The sequence below is a fragment of the Eubalaena glacialis genome, chromosome 8, assembly GCF_028564815.1.
Source record: "Eubalaena glacialis isolate mEubGla1 chromosome 8, mEubGla1.1.hap2.+ XY, whole genome shotgun sequence".
Lineage (NCBI taxonomy): Eukaryota > Metazoa > Chordata > Mammalia > Artiodactyla > Balaenidae > Eubalaena > Eubalaena glacialis.
In genome coordinates this window covers 47,831,551-47,848,130 of record NC_083723.1, presented here as the reverse complement: position 1 = coordinate 47,848,130, position 16,580 = coordinate 47,831,551, and the positions used below count along the sequence as shown (strand labels likewise).

Genomic DNA, 16,580 nt, shown 5'->3' with positions numbered 1-16,580 from the left:
TTAATTTGATTTTCTCCTTTATTTGCAACACACATTGTTGTTCTTGTATTTTAGTCCTAGATAGAGCTTATCAAGTTATTGTGAGGATATGATGCACCAATTAGCTTTTCATGCTTAGCTATTAAAATGTCATTCAAAGTGTACAGTTTTTATTCAAATTCAACTTTTACACCATTTTAACAATGATAAGTGATCCATCTTCAGATCATTAAGCGATTTATTAAAATTCTCCTGCAGTTAATTTTAGGCAGAGCTCTAACGCACATACACTAATTTATCCTTGAAAACATGCTAATTTCTTACTTGTATCTAATACAAAGTAAAATTCTAGCTTGAAATATTCTTTCACTTTAGGCCTCGGGGAAGGACATTGTTTTATGTGGTTATATTTTTTTTGGCAAGCAAATAGAGTGAGGTTGGGATTTACTTGATATTTTCTGTTCATATTTTTGCATTATTTATTACCTAGTATAAACATGGGATTATATAAAGACATATTTACATGCAATTATATCATTGTCTCATAGTAATAGTAATATTAGAGATGCTTTAGGTTTAAGACACAATAGTCATAAAATCAAGGATGATTAAATTTAGAGATCTCCAAACTATTAAATTTTCAACTGAGTTTGCTAAATTTTCGTCAACACATTTTCACAGGAGATATTTTCCTATTTAATACCTTTGTTTCTGACACATTTATGGTCAGCTCTTCAAAATTCTAAGCCTCTTGTTAAGAAATAGTTTCTTAACAGAAGTCTCAGTGTTTTTTAAATTAAATGTTGCAGAAAGAACATTTAAATTATTTATCCTTAACTGTCAAGACCCATTCTATCAGCCATGAAAAGTGACCATGCTCAGAATATAAAGTGTCACATTATCATTAGATAAAGCACGTTCTTTATTTTGTATAGTAAACAAACTGTGAGCACGAATAGGCTTGTACTGTGGTTTCATTTACAATTGAAAGCATGTAGTACCAGTCTTGGCCTCCACATGGTGCTAGTGTTATATACTGGGACATCACAAGCCAGAACTACCTGGTAACGCAAAATAACCACTCATACTGCCCATCAAAAATAATCCCAATAATGAAACTAATAACCACTCATACTGCCCATCAAAAATAATCCCAATAATGAAACAACAGATTCAAATAAAAAGACACTACACCTGAAATCCTGCCTTCTTTAAAATCTGCCTCATGCACAATAATAATTTTGGCAAACCATTTGTGGAAATTGTAGTAAAGCTAAACAAAAGGTGACATGAAATAATGAGTTTAGATTTCTTGTTTCATCTTTGGGATCTCACCAGTGGGTTCAAGATAATGTTCTTTTTTCTATGGATTGTTTTCTCTCTTCCATAGATCGTTATTTGGAATGGTGTTAAGGAAAGGAAGTCCTTGGGGGAAAAGAGGCTTCGTAGGACTTCTGCCAGGTTTTTATTTTGGTGATTGTGATTCCTTTGAAGTCTAAGATTCACCTTCATAGCCAAAATGTGATTTATTTTGAATATTCTGATTTTCTGTCAGATTCTTCACAACTTTAGTGTTTGTTTCCATTTCTTTTAATGTGAAACATGCATTGAGTTGATGGCAGCTTTATGTGGTATATAAAATTTTATATCCATCTGCCAACTGTATGACAATTGAAGATACTATAAAATATTGCAAAATATTTGGCCTTTTTGCTTAGTTTCTTGCCAACTGACTAATGGTTAATTGCATTGGCTTTATATAAATCCTTCCTTTTCTTCTTTCATAATGGGATACAATTGTTTTCTTCCTTTTATGCTTACGTATTGGCCATTTGTCCTCTGTAGAGTCAAAGTGAACAAGTAAAAAAATGATCCAAAAAATTAACAGAAAGAAACTAATCTTTGGTTTCTAGATAGCTTAAGCTATACGAGTGCCTTGCAACTACCACACTCTCAAATATTTATTGAATAAATTACTCCATGCCAACTGGTTTGGGCCTGGCTTTAGCAGTGGTAGTTAAACAACAATGGAGATCATAAAGAAAATGAAAGAGGATTCAAAACTTGAAATAAAGTTGAAAAAAATACTACATTGAATTATCACTTACTTTCCTCCTGCCTTCCTTCCCCGCCTCCTTCCTTTCCTTCCTTCTTTCTTTAAAAAAATAATCTGGAAACTGACCTTGAAAAATTTAGACCACTTCTTGCCAGGAAGACAAAAAATACAGGTGGTCTTAAATTCTAGAATGAGACTAAAGAAGCCAGTGGATGGATGACTCCTTTACTGCAGTTTATGGCATTTATTATTGGTCTCATACTGAGTCCCTTTCTTAAGTGGACTGACTGTGAAATGTTTTTTTTCATTTGGGTACATTAGTGGTAACGTTGTTTGAAAATGTTGGAATCTTTTGGACAAAATAATATAAACATCAGTTTATATTGGTAAGTGATTTACTACCCCTAAATCCTTTCTTGGAAACTTCTTTCTTCTCCTGCAACCATAACCATAGAAATGTGTGTGTGTGTGTATATACGTATGCATACATATGTATATATATTTACACAAATAAGAGTAACTATTATCTGACAGTTTTTCTTAAAATATCTATTTGTTACAAAACTATTGTACTTTTCAATATGGAATAAAGATTATTAATAGAAAAAAACCCTATTTGCTTAGTTCCCTTAGAAATTGGATCTTTAATAATTTTGCCTACTGTATTTAGCTCCAGTGTTGTGCCTGATTACCAAGCTCAGAAGACTCCAGTCAAACCTAACAGCTTACAAGGGTCAGTATCTAGTCAACGAAACAAGTCACTAGAATTTGTGCAATTGGACAGTATAGCCTGGAATGGAATGAACAGAGTATGTGCTGCCATCTGACACAACCTGGGATGGAGGGCTTTATCTGGTGAGTTCAATCTCAGTCATAGAGGCTGGTTGTCGACTAAAGCACCAACTGCCTTGAAAGGTTTTTATTGTTAAACTGTATATACTTCCTTACTAATATTTATTAAAGATAAGTTCCTGCTAGTGTAATAAATTGGAAGAGTCATTACGAAGTCTTATCTAAATAATATTCTCCAAGAAGGCAAGTGTAATGATTGGAACACGGGCCCTGGAGTCTGGGTGTAAGAGGGCAGATTTTTTGTTTATCAGTACTTCACCTCAGGCAAGTTACTTAACATCTGCGTCCCAGGTTCTTTTTCTGAGTAAATGGCAGTAAAAATGGTTTCTGTTGCGTAGGGCTGTTGTCTGGATTAAACTGGATTATATGTGAATGTGCCTTGTACAGTGCCTAGTATACAGAAAACAACAAATGAACATTTTTGTTATTATTATAGTAATCGCTTTTATTCTATTAAAATGGAATCAGTTTGAATTGCAGTGCTAGGTGTTGAGGACACTAATCAAGTATTAAGAACAGGTCACCATCAGTGCCACCAGTAACTCCCCAATATGTGTTAAAACAGGCATATAAACCAATAAATTACAATGTATTATGGAGGTTTCTGTTACATTTTTTTAAGGTAACTAATTGGATCGCTGCCTTTTTAAGGAATTCTCTATAACCTATAAGGAAGAATATATAGGGAAACCTCTCAGGACCTACAAATTAAAGGATTTCTAGAGTTAATGACACATAATAATTTCATTTTGCCATTAAAAGGGCATGAGAAATAGCACTGCTCTTTGATTAAAGTCAATTAAAGCTGATACCTGGTCAGAATGCTTCTGCTTTTCTTTATTATCAAGGAGCTAAAAGAAAATTAGAGAAAACCTAGTGTCAGTCAGAAATAAAGAACTTCAAAATTCTATAAAATGTAAATTTTGCTCAAATTTTGTCTTTTTTTTTTACTAATAGAAAAAATGGAAAAATAAAAGGCCAATTTATTGGATTATTAGCTATCTAAATGATGACATCAGAATGGCATCAGCCAAACCTCTCTCAGGCAGGCGACTGGATTGGCTCCTGGCTGGTACTGATTGACAGGATGCCGTTCTCTGAACTACTCTCAATTACATACAAACCAGGAATAATTTAGTTGTCTCTTTTCCGTCATCCTCTTGAATCACTGAATGTGAGAAATAGTGAATCCAGACTTCTGGAATCCTCACAGATCCTGTGCATCATCTGAATGGACTGATCAATAAACACATCAACAGTCTTGGTTGTAAAACCCATCAGCAGTGATGTGGCAGCGGCAGCCGTAGCTGGCAGTATTGGTGGAGCATTTGAGATGTTCCAGATTGCAGGGCTAGCAGGAGTGGAGGAAGGATTAGTGAACCTGAAAGGCCATGACCATTGTAGAGAAAGTTTATCTTTAGTTCTAAAAAGGATCATCATCATTGCTATTGTGATATGTTGGTTGTTAATAGTTTTAATCATAATGTTCTTGAGATGTAGTACTTATTTGTTCACCTATAAATACTGTTCATGACATCATTTTTGTGTGCAGTGTTCAACTGGAAAAGCTAAGGGCATGTCTCATCCCATTCTAAAAGTGACATAGGGAATCATGATACCTCTTACTTAGCCCTCAACTATCTGCATCTCTCTCTGGCTGAAATAAGTTTTAGTGATAGATAGGAAGGAATACAATATCAGTGACTTACTGATGCTATATGTTTGTCTAAGAACCTGTTTCCCAAATCACAGTAAGTAAAGTGTGTGCAGTTCGTTAAGAGAGACTGTGTATGCTGTGGTAATAAATAAACCAAATAGTTTAACATATGTTTAGTTCCTGCTTATATTAAATTTGCTGTGGGTCCGGGTATCTTTCCAGGACAACTGTCCCCAGTATGGTGATTCATAATTCAAGATGGTTCAGTCTCATAGTTTCACCATTTCGATGTAAGGCCTCCTCCAGGACTTGAGAGAGACAGAAGAATTGCTTAGGAGTATTTCACTGCCTCAGCCGAGATGTGATACACGTCACTTCTGCTCACATTCATTTGGTCAGAAATTGTCACATGGCTTAACATAACTGCCAAGGGGCTGAGAAGGGTAGGCTTCCATATTTATCTCCTGTCTTCCTGGGTAGGAAGAAAAGAAAGAATGGATATTCTCGAGGCCATTAGTAAATACTGTGTCCCACAATATGTGAGATAATTTTAAGTGGTGCAGAGAATAAACTTTTACAATTTTTGCTTGTTTTCAACATGTGTTTGAAAAATGTAAGTAGCACACTATGCCTATGAGGTCATGGCTTCGTTTTATATAAATTTAAACTTTAATTGCAGACACTGTGTTCTTATGATAAGAATGGTAAAAAGTGCCAAACAGATGTCTAATGTTTTAATAACACTGACCTAAAAGAACCACTCTAAAACTCAAACTTTAGTACGTAAAACTTTAGGTAAACTGGGAGTACAAGGTGGGGCATTAGAATTTGCTCTTTTTTAGTCATTTGGGGGGTCATCATCTGTATGTTCTGTAGAGACTAGAGAGAAAGGTAGAAGGACATAGAAAGGAGTTAAAGGGAATGAACAGTAGAAGGACATAGAAAGGAGTTAAAGGGAATAAACAATGACATTGATGACTGAGGGATAAACCAAAGCACATTTCTGAGGAACCCAAAGGAGCTCATTATTCTGGCCCAGACTTCCAAAGGTCCTAACCTTATCCGAAGGATGACATGTAAACACTGAAGATGAATCTTGGTGTATGTATGTAACTAGCATTCATAACCTTTATCCCTGCATCAAGATTTCATGGTGTGAATTCTGTACCCTAATGAAATGGTTGTAACGTCTTACATTGCCTCAGTTCCTTACTAGGGTTAGGACAGGCTCTGCACAATCTTAAGTGGAATTTCAGTTGCATGAGTGTAGCCACATATTTGTAATAAAATTATATGCATCACATTTACTTTTTCTGGAACCCTACCATTAGATAACACATATAAAAGCTGCTATTTACTTTCTAGTTATTTCAATTCTGGAAGAAAGTAAAAGAGGATTCCAAAGGTATATTATAGCACACTTAGAAAAACCTTTAGGTCTGTAGCTCATCAGACTGGCTTTTAAAATATGCAAGCGCCTACAGAGACCACCCCAGGTTAAAAGTATCTAAATACTTCATGGTACTTTACTCTTAAATAATGTTTAGAGTTTGTTATCTTTTGTAGACCTTGGAAATCCAATTATTTATAATATCCAGTGACATTTACATTTTGCTAAATATACTCTGCTTGTAATAGAACGTATTGTGCTTAGGAAAATGGGTAGAGAATGCCTGGTTCTACATTTGCTTATATATGATGCAAAATACCAGGGTAAACTGTGTTATCTTTTTGTTATAAGTACATGATTTTAAAACCATAATTCTCAAGAGGTATCCTTAATCATTACCATGTAAAATGCAGAATGAGAAAAAGTTAGAGTTGAAACCGTTTGTTGACCATTTAACTTTCAGCTATCAAATCAAATATCCATTCAAGTTTATTGGTATCTTAAAATAATACCATTCATTTCCATGCCAACAGCCACAGAGTGTTTGGTTTAGTTTTTGAGACTGATTGAAAGTAGATTGTAAAGTTGACCTATTGTGTTAAGCTTATTTACACAAACATAGTGTCTTGGAAAATAAACTCTGAAAGTGCATAGCAGTTGAATCCCAAGGTATTTTACATCCCGAGTTTTCTAATGTCTACTTTACTGAGATCTGTCCCATACAGAATCTCAAGTTTACCATAGTTATCTTATGTAAGAGAAAAATCACCTTAAAAGTTAATTATTCCAAAATTTGAGATGAAATTTATGACTTGCTTATAAAGAAGAACTTGCTTTTAATTGATTTGAAGAATTTGCCTATGCAAAATAATTTGTTAGTTTTAACATATCTATGAAACAATCACAGATGACAGTTTTTCAGATTCTTGAAACGCTTTCCTTACAAAAGTTGAAAATAACATTTCTAAGATGTAATCAATACAAAAAGCCAAAAATGTGAAAAAAAATACAATTTCAGTGGAAACGCAAAAAAATCAATTTGGGTACTGGATAGTGACAAATAGATTGTTTAAAATGAATCTGTATTTATTCAAGGGTTAATCTTGATGAGTGAACATTTAAAAGCCCTTCCTGATACTCCATCCTCTTCTGTTATTCTTAAGTAAGCAGCCTATGATGTATCATTCTCCCTCCTGATTCCCCTTTCCCATCAAAATGCGAACTTCCCTGCTGTCGCTGAGTGACGCGGGGCCAATAATACTGGGAGGGCGGGTGGGGCGAGGGCACGTGCACCAGAAACACTTCCTAGAAACAGCAAGTACGCTGCTCAACCCTGCCTGAACTTTCCCCGAAAACACAGCTCGCTGACAGAGCGGCATCCCTGCTGGGTGGATCCTGCAACTCCTAGAGGGAATGGCACTTCTTGTTTTTAATTAGCAAGGTGAAAGGTGAATTAAAACTAGCTGTTTGGCAAGTCAGTGCAAGAGGCTGACTTCTGAGAGGCTAGAACGAGCCAGAAGAGAACAGGAGCTCCACGGGGGAAGGCAGTGGGTGTACTGGGGTGGTTGTTTTTTCTGAATGAACCGCTTGCAGAAGTGACTAAAAAAAAAAATACAGTTTCTTCCTGAATCCACCGGCATAGTGACTGAAGAGAGCTCTAGACAGGACATGGCTCTGAAGACTCACTCCTTGGAATGTCCTCTTGCTCCCGGCTTATAAACAACTGTCCTGGGGAAAGGCAGGTTTTACGTATCCAAATACAGCCTGACAAATGGCACTTTGGAACTGTGCTTTCTGATGACAACGCGTTCGATTTCTGACAAAGCCTCTCTCGCACGCTGCCCCTGGAGGGGAGTCCTAAGTAAAACTCACCCCGCCTGAAAGTGAGGATCGCTGGCGGCAGGCAGGCAGCATGGCATCTGCCGGGTACCTCATCACCTGGCTCCTGTGGGGCTACTTGCTGGAGCTCTGGACAGGAGGTCACACAGCTGACACCCCGCACCCCCGCTTACGCCTGTCACATAAAGGTAAGTCACCTTTTCAGATCCTTCTGTTAAAAAAAAATGAGAAAAAAATTAAAGTCATTTATTTAACATTGATCTTTGGTCTTCCCAGACCCTTAACATACACCTGAAAAAAATGATTGCAACACTGACCGAAGCTTCTAAGTACCTCTAATGAATAGGTCATACTTAACCACAGCTGAAAATAGTGTAAAATCACAGGCTAACTTTAGAGATGTTATTTTTGTCTTGTAAATATTAGGTTTTGTTAATAAGTTCACTCACTAGCAGACATAACAGAAGAGGGTAGGAAGCAGGTAGTAAAGAGCCTTGAGGGGCTGAATCCACCAAGTTAGCAAAGGGTATTTACCAATTTATGCATTTTGGGAAGCAAGGATGTTGGGGAAGGACTGCAGAAATAGAGGTGCAATTGGTTTTGTGTTTTGTGTTGTCCATAATGCGGATGAGAGGAGGAAAAAAGAAAACTCCTGAGACTCAAAATGATTCTTTGCCCATGATAACAAAGTCATCACCATGTAATTAAAATGACTAACAACTGTTATAAATTAGCTTTCTAGTTGAATTGATTATTAGACATTTTTTTAATGTGTGGCAAAAAAAATCTGTTAGCAATCCTTGTGAACTGATTTATACTGATTAAAGTGTTAGATACTATTTACTAGCATCTATTCTTTTTAATGTAAATTCATATTGCTTAACTGAAGATCCATCTTTCAGAGAGCGCTTAAATATTTTATTCTGTAACTATGTCTTGTAAAGCAGCATTTAGTCATAAATGATTAAAAGGTAGCTTTTGCATCAGGACCAGTAAAAGCCAGTCATGAAGAGGTTTGATGACTCTTCCTGTAAACAAACAAACAAACAACAAACAAAACCCACACTCTAAGAAAGTGACTTTGCTGACTTAAAAGTAACTTGGAATAAATTTTCAGGAAAGAAGTATTTATTATCATTAACCATTGAGACAGATAATAGATGGAATAGTGAGAATTACATAAAAAACATTTTTCAATTGTGTAAGCTTTTAAATTGTCCCCACTGTAGAAGGAAGTCTGTATTTTTAAAATATGAGTGTAATCTTTACCAGAAGGAGAAACAAAAAGGGAGGGCTCAAATTTATGACACAGTTTTTTTTTTTTTAATTGACAATCATCAGTAGATTGGACTATAGAAGTTTCTCATTTTTAGAACAGCTATAATCTAGGGGTATTTTCTTAGTTTAAATAGATTTCCTATAGTACTCCCCAGTAGATAACATAAATTTAAGAAACACATTGACACTGAATTTGTAAAGTATTTAAAATATAGTGCCTAGAATTAGTATAATTCATTTGATTTGGGAAGATGTATCATGGTATGTATCAAAATACATATTCCTAAGAAGTTAAGATCAAATATATCTAAATGTAAAAATTCGATGTGATGGAATATGGACACATAAGGATGTCAGGAAAAAAAACCGTAATAATGGATTCTTTTTCTTATGTACACAAGTGGATAAGCTGCCAGTTTGGGCGAGCTGCCATTCTGCTATGCATGGTATCAACCTTTTATACCTCATTACTAGGATACTTGTTTTTTGATAGCTCAATATCAGTATGTTTCCAAAGATACCTCATTTTAATATTTCATTGGAGAGCTTCTGATTTAGTCAGTGCATACCAAAACTCTAATGCATAATGTTGTCATCAGTCTCGTCTTCACCACAGCTCTCTTAGTGAAAGGAATAACTGTAATTGATTTTATGAGTCCTGTTAAGTGGTGTGGGAGGACCACTGCTAGAAGCTATGGGTACACTAGACAGAAAACTCCCGTAAGATTTCCTTTTGGCTTTCCTTAACCTTTTGATTTAAGGGCACTAGCTGAAAATGTGCAATACTGTGCTCTTATGCAGACAGTATAGAGTTACCTGAAAAGAGAATGTTCCCACTTGTTCAGTTTAGTTAGCAAAGTCAGCTAAGAGATCACAGCGGAGATGCAACCGGAAGCAACAAATGCCCCTGCACCGCAGGTGACTCAGTGAAAGAGAAGCACAGGACTGCCTGAGCAGGGATATTCCATCCCTTCGATACAGTATGAACAGCACATTCACCTCTCTGCACTCGAGACTCAATGGACATTTTAGTGGTGTCCGAAAACTGGGGGCAGAATATTTTAGAGTATACTCTTCTGCTGTCTTAAATGATATCCGAAATGGTACAATTTTAGTAGTGAGTAAATTAGGTGATTAGTATTATAAATGAGTGCATGGTCCTTAAAAATAAGAGACACTACTTATAAGTAATCTAGCACCTCTGCACTGCTGCCTGACCCCCAGTGGAGAAAGCCAGTAGGCTCCCTGGAGGTAGCCTACTGGATTCATCCAGGGATTCATTTCATAGCAGTGGTCCATGCCATGTTGGAGAAGGACAAGCATCTTTCTTATATCTTCCACTATCAAGATGGTGTTGGAGAACACAAACCTCGTGTCACTTCCCAAAGAGGAGGAGAAAGTGTCAGTGTCATATGTTTACAAAGCTTGAGTTAAATTATATAAAAATATGTTCAGAAAAAAAAAAATGCCCAGGAAGTGCCCTTTTTCTTTCTCCTCCATCCTTCTCTAACTCTGGAAGTGGAATGTTCTTAAACACAGCTTGAGAGGAGAAGACCATTAGGACCAAAAGGGAGAAAAGGCAGAGAGGGAGAGAGAAAAGGTAGAAAGTTGGGATCAGATATGGAGCATCTTCGAGCTTACTCCTCTCTACTCTCCACCCACAGTGGATAATATTGAATTCCTCCCTCTTCTTACGGAATATCCACTCCACCCCAATATTAAGCAAATATGCTAACTTAAGGCAAGCCTTGTAGCTACAAAGATGAAATATTTGCTCTTGTTGAGGCAATGCATATCTTTTAATGCATTTTATAGGTACAAGATAAATTGGGTTGACAAATAAAAACATACAAAGATAAAAATGGCAAGATTCTGCCCTGCCCTGTAAGAATTTTCAGTCAAGATTTGGGTCCAGATTAACTATATCAGACAAGAATGTTAACATTTATGAACAGTTAAGAATTTATAGCCAACTTTATAGCCAATACCCTAAAGAGGGTAGTTTGGGTATAATTCATACAAATTTATAATATTCTACTACAAGGATTTCTTTGAAAAATAGCTATGCTCCTCATGACAGAAATGAAGGAAAGAGAGAATAGAGGGAGAAGTGTCCTGGTGGATTCAGCCACTTCCCTCTGTTGATGTCCATTCTCTCCTTATCTTTCACCATCCTGCATTAATGAGGTTACAGGGAAGACAAAAATAGCCTTCTTGATAATGGAGCTCAAAGAAGAAAAAAACAAATGAGGAAAGCCCATGTCGAAGAAGGAATCCCAATGCACGTGGAAAGTCCCAGAAATTCAATCGAGGGAGGTTCCAGATAGGGTAGGTGTTCAAAGACCCAATGAGGAACTTCACAATTGCAGAAGCCAAGGAGAATGGCTGATGATAAGCAGAGGATGTTCTCCCAGGATGTTTGATGAAAAGATAGCTAAATAAAGGCATGAATATGGCAGAAGATCATTGCTAAAATACGTTGATATTATAAATGTAGATTTGAGCATTGAATACATATCCATACATATAGAACGTGGGATAGCGAGTGTTAATTAGTCTATCTGTATTTGAATATTGTAACCAATTAAATACAGATCTGTCATAGTTCAGAGAGCTCAGATTTGAAGTCAGAGGTCTCTACTCCAGCTCTAATTCCTCCACTTATACTAATGGTAATTATCTGTGCCTCAATTTCCTTAATTTGAAAATAGGGGTAGTACTGGTATTTTCCCTGTATATCTCACTGGGTTTTTGAGAGGATCAAAATGGAACAATAATACTGTAAAAGCATTTTATAACCTAAAAATTATCTTATTAATGTTTCCTGAAGACTGATAGAAAATGAGAAGGTTAGAAGGAATCATGTCCTAAAGAGAAAAAAACTCTTGGAAATGGCTTGAGTTTGGATATCAGTAAGTCCTAGAATGATGCTAGTATAGACGACAGCAAAACTTGGTCTTGATTTGCATAAAATGTGTGATTTATCCTGATTGCATTCACTCCAAATCCCATTTCCATACCTTTGACCTCTAGTTATAATAATTTAGAAGATAATTACATCATCTGTGCATTTTCCAAGATTCATGGCCAGTATTTTTGTAATAGAAGTGTGCATATATCTGTTTATTTTACATACTCACTTTTCACCACACATTTTAGAATTTTTTTCAGTTTACATTAAAAAAATTGAGATAGAATTCTAGAAGAGCGCAGTGATAAATAAGTTTTGAATGATCATCCTGGAGGCTGTGGTATTTATATTCTATCCAGGGCCAATTTTATAAAGGCAGTGACTGAGCCAGTTTTTCGTGAACCAGCTCATAGCTTGGGTTTCTCAGCCAGTAACTAGGTATTATCAATAGTGACATTAGTCACACATCCCTGTGTGGTTAATAAATAAAAACTGGTCATAAGGCATGATTCATAAAGAAAGTAGTTAGATAGGACCCAGGGGTAAACACAAACCTTACTGCCCAGATCTCCATGAGGGGGAGTCAGTGAGAATTAAGTGGTGGATTTATTAAGCAACAGTTTATATTAAAAAAAAATAAAAAGCCACTGGGTAACATGAAAGGAATTACAGTATGTTTTGTGGAGTTTAGTTTACACAGAATATACTTTTTATAGAGGAAGTCTATGTAAGGATTTTAGATAACACTATTTTTTGTATTTTTATATCTGCTACATAGAAATATTGCTCGTGCATCACAGAAATGCATCTGGAGACACAAAAGCTTCTGAATGGTTCTATGAATTATTCGGTTGTGTTTTTTTTAATAAATTTATTTTATTTTATTTATTTTATTTTTGGCCGCATTGGGTCTTCATTGCTGCACGCGGGCTTTTCTCTGGTTGCGGTGAGCGGAGGCTTTCTCTAGCTGTGGCGAGCGGGGACTACTCTTCGTTGTGGTGCACAGGCTTCTCATTGTGGCGGCTTCTCTTGTTGGGAGCACGGGCTCTAGGTGCGCGGGCTTCAGTAGTTGTGGCACACGGGCTCAGTAGTTGTGGCTCACGGGCTCTAGAGTGCAGGCTCAGTAGTTGTGGCGCATGGGCTTAGTCGCTCCGTGGCATGGGGGATCTTCCCGGACCAGGGCTCGAACCCGTGTCTTCTGCATTGGCAGGCGGATTCTTAACCACTGCGCCGCCAGGGAAGCCTGAATTATTCGGTTCTTATCTGTATGTTGAGTATGACAGTGAGAACACAGTTATCTTTAGTATAGAAATAGGGTGAGGGAAGGTCAGAGTTAGGAAAAGCAATAAATGAACTGGGCCAATTTTGGACCAAAAAATAATTTAGTCACATAAAATCATTTCTTAAAAGTTTTGTGAGGACTGTGTTCTATCCATAATATAGAACCAGTGCTTGTTCTTGACTAAAAAATACATGCAACAGTCATGTTGTCACAATGGAATATTCTTGTAAAAATTTATGTTGCTATATTATTTTGCTGTCCATGTCAGATTTGTCATTTAACGAGGGTATTTCATAGAGACCGCCTATCTTTCTGTCTGGTATGAGATCACTTGGTGGCCCCAGTTCTACGACCACATAATAAAGCACCAAACATCAAATTGGTCATTGCTGGTGAAAATTATTGTTAACAATCTGCTGAGTCAGTTTTCTTTCATCAAAGATATCTACTGGGATCATCCTGGGGAGTTCTGAGTGGGAGAGCGTGCAAAGATTTACTCCTTTATCTTGTGTCTAAGACTCTTCTGTGGTTTAGTAGAGGAATTTAGTCTGCAGGAATCCAGAAATGGCACTTTGCATGCATGCATGCCCCTTCATACATAGCCACCGCGGTATTTAAGTGTTCTGGTAAGTTCAGTCTCAGAGAATTTAAAAGAAAACAAAACTGAAATTATACCGCTTACAACATTTTCCCAAAAGGTGCAAAGTAAAGATTTCAGTTATTCTCTTTGTTTCAATAGACAGGGCCAGATGCTGTTAGTAGTCTTTAGTACAACATCTGACACTTTGGAATATTATATACATTGTACAAAGGATGATGATTATTGTAATAAAGAATTTTTTCACGGTATGGTTTTAAATAACATTTGAAGCATAAGGGAAACTATCAATGTCATTAGTTATTTCTTGGGCTTAAGCAAGCATTTTTCTTTGTACTCATGATAAGGATGATAATGACAAGACTAGATACTTTATCAGCTGGATTTTCTGAACTATGAAGGAAAAGGATATGTTAATACCCCATTTGAACCAAGTGTTACAATCTCTGATATTGGAGAACATTTTCTGTCAAAGAATGTGATGATTTCAAGAACAGAAATGTCTGTGGAATTGATAACTTGAGTTCCTGTTGCCCTGGTGGTGGCCAAAGCAATTGATTACTCAAGAAGTTTTCAGCCTGCCTTGGGTCTAATACCTAGTTTAGGATATTCCCACCATAAGGCCCCATTGTCCTGGTAACCTTGACTCTATAACTAGTGTGGAAAAGGAAAAGAGAAATTCATGACTTGCCTGATTTCTGGGGCTTAGAAACATATTTCTACTTCTGTCTTTAGTCATCACTGCTTTCTGCTCAAGGAGTTAGCTCATAGCCTTGGCACAGTACATGTAGAAAAGTAGTTTAGGCCCAAGTTTTACAAAACACTCTCACATTCTAATATCAATAGCCTAAAAGCTCTAGACTTCGGATGAGGCCTACCTAATCTGAATGTTGCTTCCGGCTGTACGACATGAGCAAGTTACTTATTTTCTGAGTATGAATTTTCTCATCTTTAAAATGGGGTAATTTGCAACACCCTGAAAGAATTACATGAGATAATGCGAATTAGTGTGGTAAATACTTTAGCCTTAGGAAGCTTTTCATAAATTACTCCATGAATCAGAAGAGGTTCGGGGAGAATTAGCCTACTCTGGTTCCCTTTTTTATTCTAAAAACAATCATGAGTTAATTATTAACTTAACAACTTAAAATAAGGGAAAATCTTTAGTCATCAGTTTTTTACTTGAGAGCAAAGATTTTTAAAAAATGAAATCCAGCTCTTATTGGAGTAGATGACTAGAAGTAACTAGGGATATTGGTATCTCTCATGCTTGTAAGTTACTGTAAGATTATTTTGTTGATAATTTAAGGAAAGTTGGAACTTTATCTGATGGCACCTTGGAGACAAGAGACCAAAGCCATAAAATAAACAAAAGTCACTAACAAAGGTAATTGTAGGCCCGGCTTTGTAAGGCACAATAGAACAGATATTACTAAGACCAGATCACACTGTCAAAAGTTAAACCAAACAGTGTCCTGTAAGCAATCAGCCCAACATGCATTGTTTGCTTTGAAAGAAAGCTTTCCATTCTGCCTTCCCCTGGACCCCACACACAGGTAAGGTATCTGCCGCAGACCATGGTTCCTTACCCTTATTAGGTGTTCAATCAATGCTCATTGACTGGGTATATGAATAAAACAGAATGATTTAGAGCAGTGTTTTTTAAAGAAATGTCTGATGCCAGGGGTGGGGTGAGGAGTACCAAGGAAACTAAGGAATCATGAACAACTATTTATGGCTCCTTTGGTAAAACATACATGAAGAGGACGGCTGGGGCTTTCTCTGCCTATTCACCTTCCTTCCCCTCAGCGCTGCATTGTGTGAAGCAGCTGGGGCCTCCAGACACCCTCCTGACAGGTCAGCCATATTCTCTCATCTATAATCAGTCTTCTTTTGAAAAAAAACAAAAAAAAAAACTACTTGTTGATGCTCTCGTCATTCCTGGATGATCACCACAACGCCTTCCTTTTCTTCTCTTCTCACTTCTTTCTTTAACTTCTCTGCGGTGTTGTGTCACCACCACCCCACCTCTTTTTGTCTCCACCTTGCTTCTTTCCAAAGAGAGATTTTGATTTCTTCCCTACCTTAAGCCGAAAATGAAATTAAAACATTTTAAGTGAGTGCTATCTATTTATTGGTCCTCAGTTTACCTGAGTATTTCTTTTGTTGTCTCGTTCAACGAATAGAAGACATGACTTTTGAATTTAAAAGAAGTTTAACTGCGTTCATTAGGCATTCAAAATTTGTTGAAATTCATGACTTAGGAAATAATGAAATATGAAATAAATAGCTTACGAGCCACTTGGACAACTTGTCCTGTTTGTCTAGCCTGTGTTTCCAGTGGGAGGCTGATGTCCCCAGCACCATGGCAGTGTGGGGACTGGGAGGGGAGAATTAGGGTCCTGGCAGGACAGAGCAGGGCCTGCCAGCCCGTTCCCTTTGTGGCTAAACTTGAGTTAAGTGTAAGAATATTATTTATATAAACCTATCTATTTCCATGTAGTTTTGCTTTGTTTTCTCTGAGTTACGATTTTTAACTCATTGAAACCAGAATAGACAGGGGGTTTTGTTTACAGGATAGAGCAGAAGAGTAGCATCCCTAAGGGTACGTCCCAGTGGTGATTTTAGGTGGCTGGACTCACTCCAGAACCAGAAAAGAACAACAGCAATGAAAATGGGAATAAAAAAGGGAGAAAATAAGGTCAGCTGGGGACAGTGACCTTTTCCCTCCTGACAAG

At 36.9% G+C, this 16,580-nt stretch overlaps 1 protein-coding gene across 1 annotated transcript in view; it reads left to right on the top strand.

The window, feature by feature from the left end:
* Positions 1–7,253: 7,253 nt before the first annotated feature.
* Positions 7,254–16,580, top strand: part of SEMA3E (semaphorin 3E) — a 260,670-nt gene continuing 251,343 nt past the window's right edge. The window contains exon 1 of the mRNA XM_061197660.1: positions 7,254–7,961. Within this exon, the coding sequence (XP_061053643.1) occupies positions 7,847–7,961 (115 nt within the window). The 5' untranslated portion in view covers positions 7,254–7,846. The remainder of the gene's footprint in view (positions 7,962–16,580) is intronic.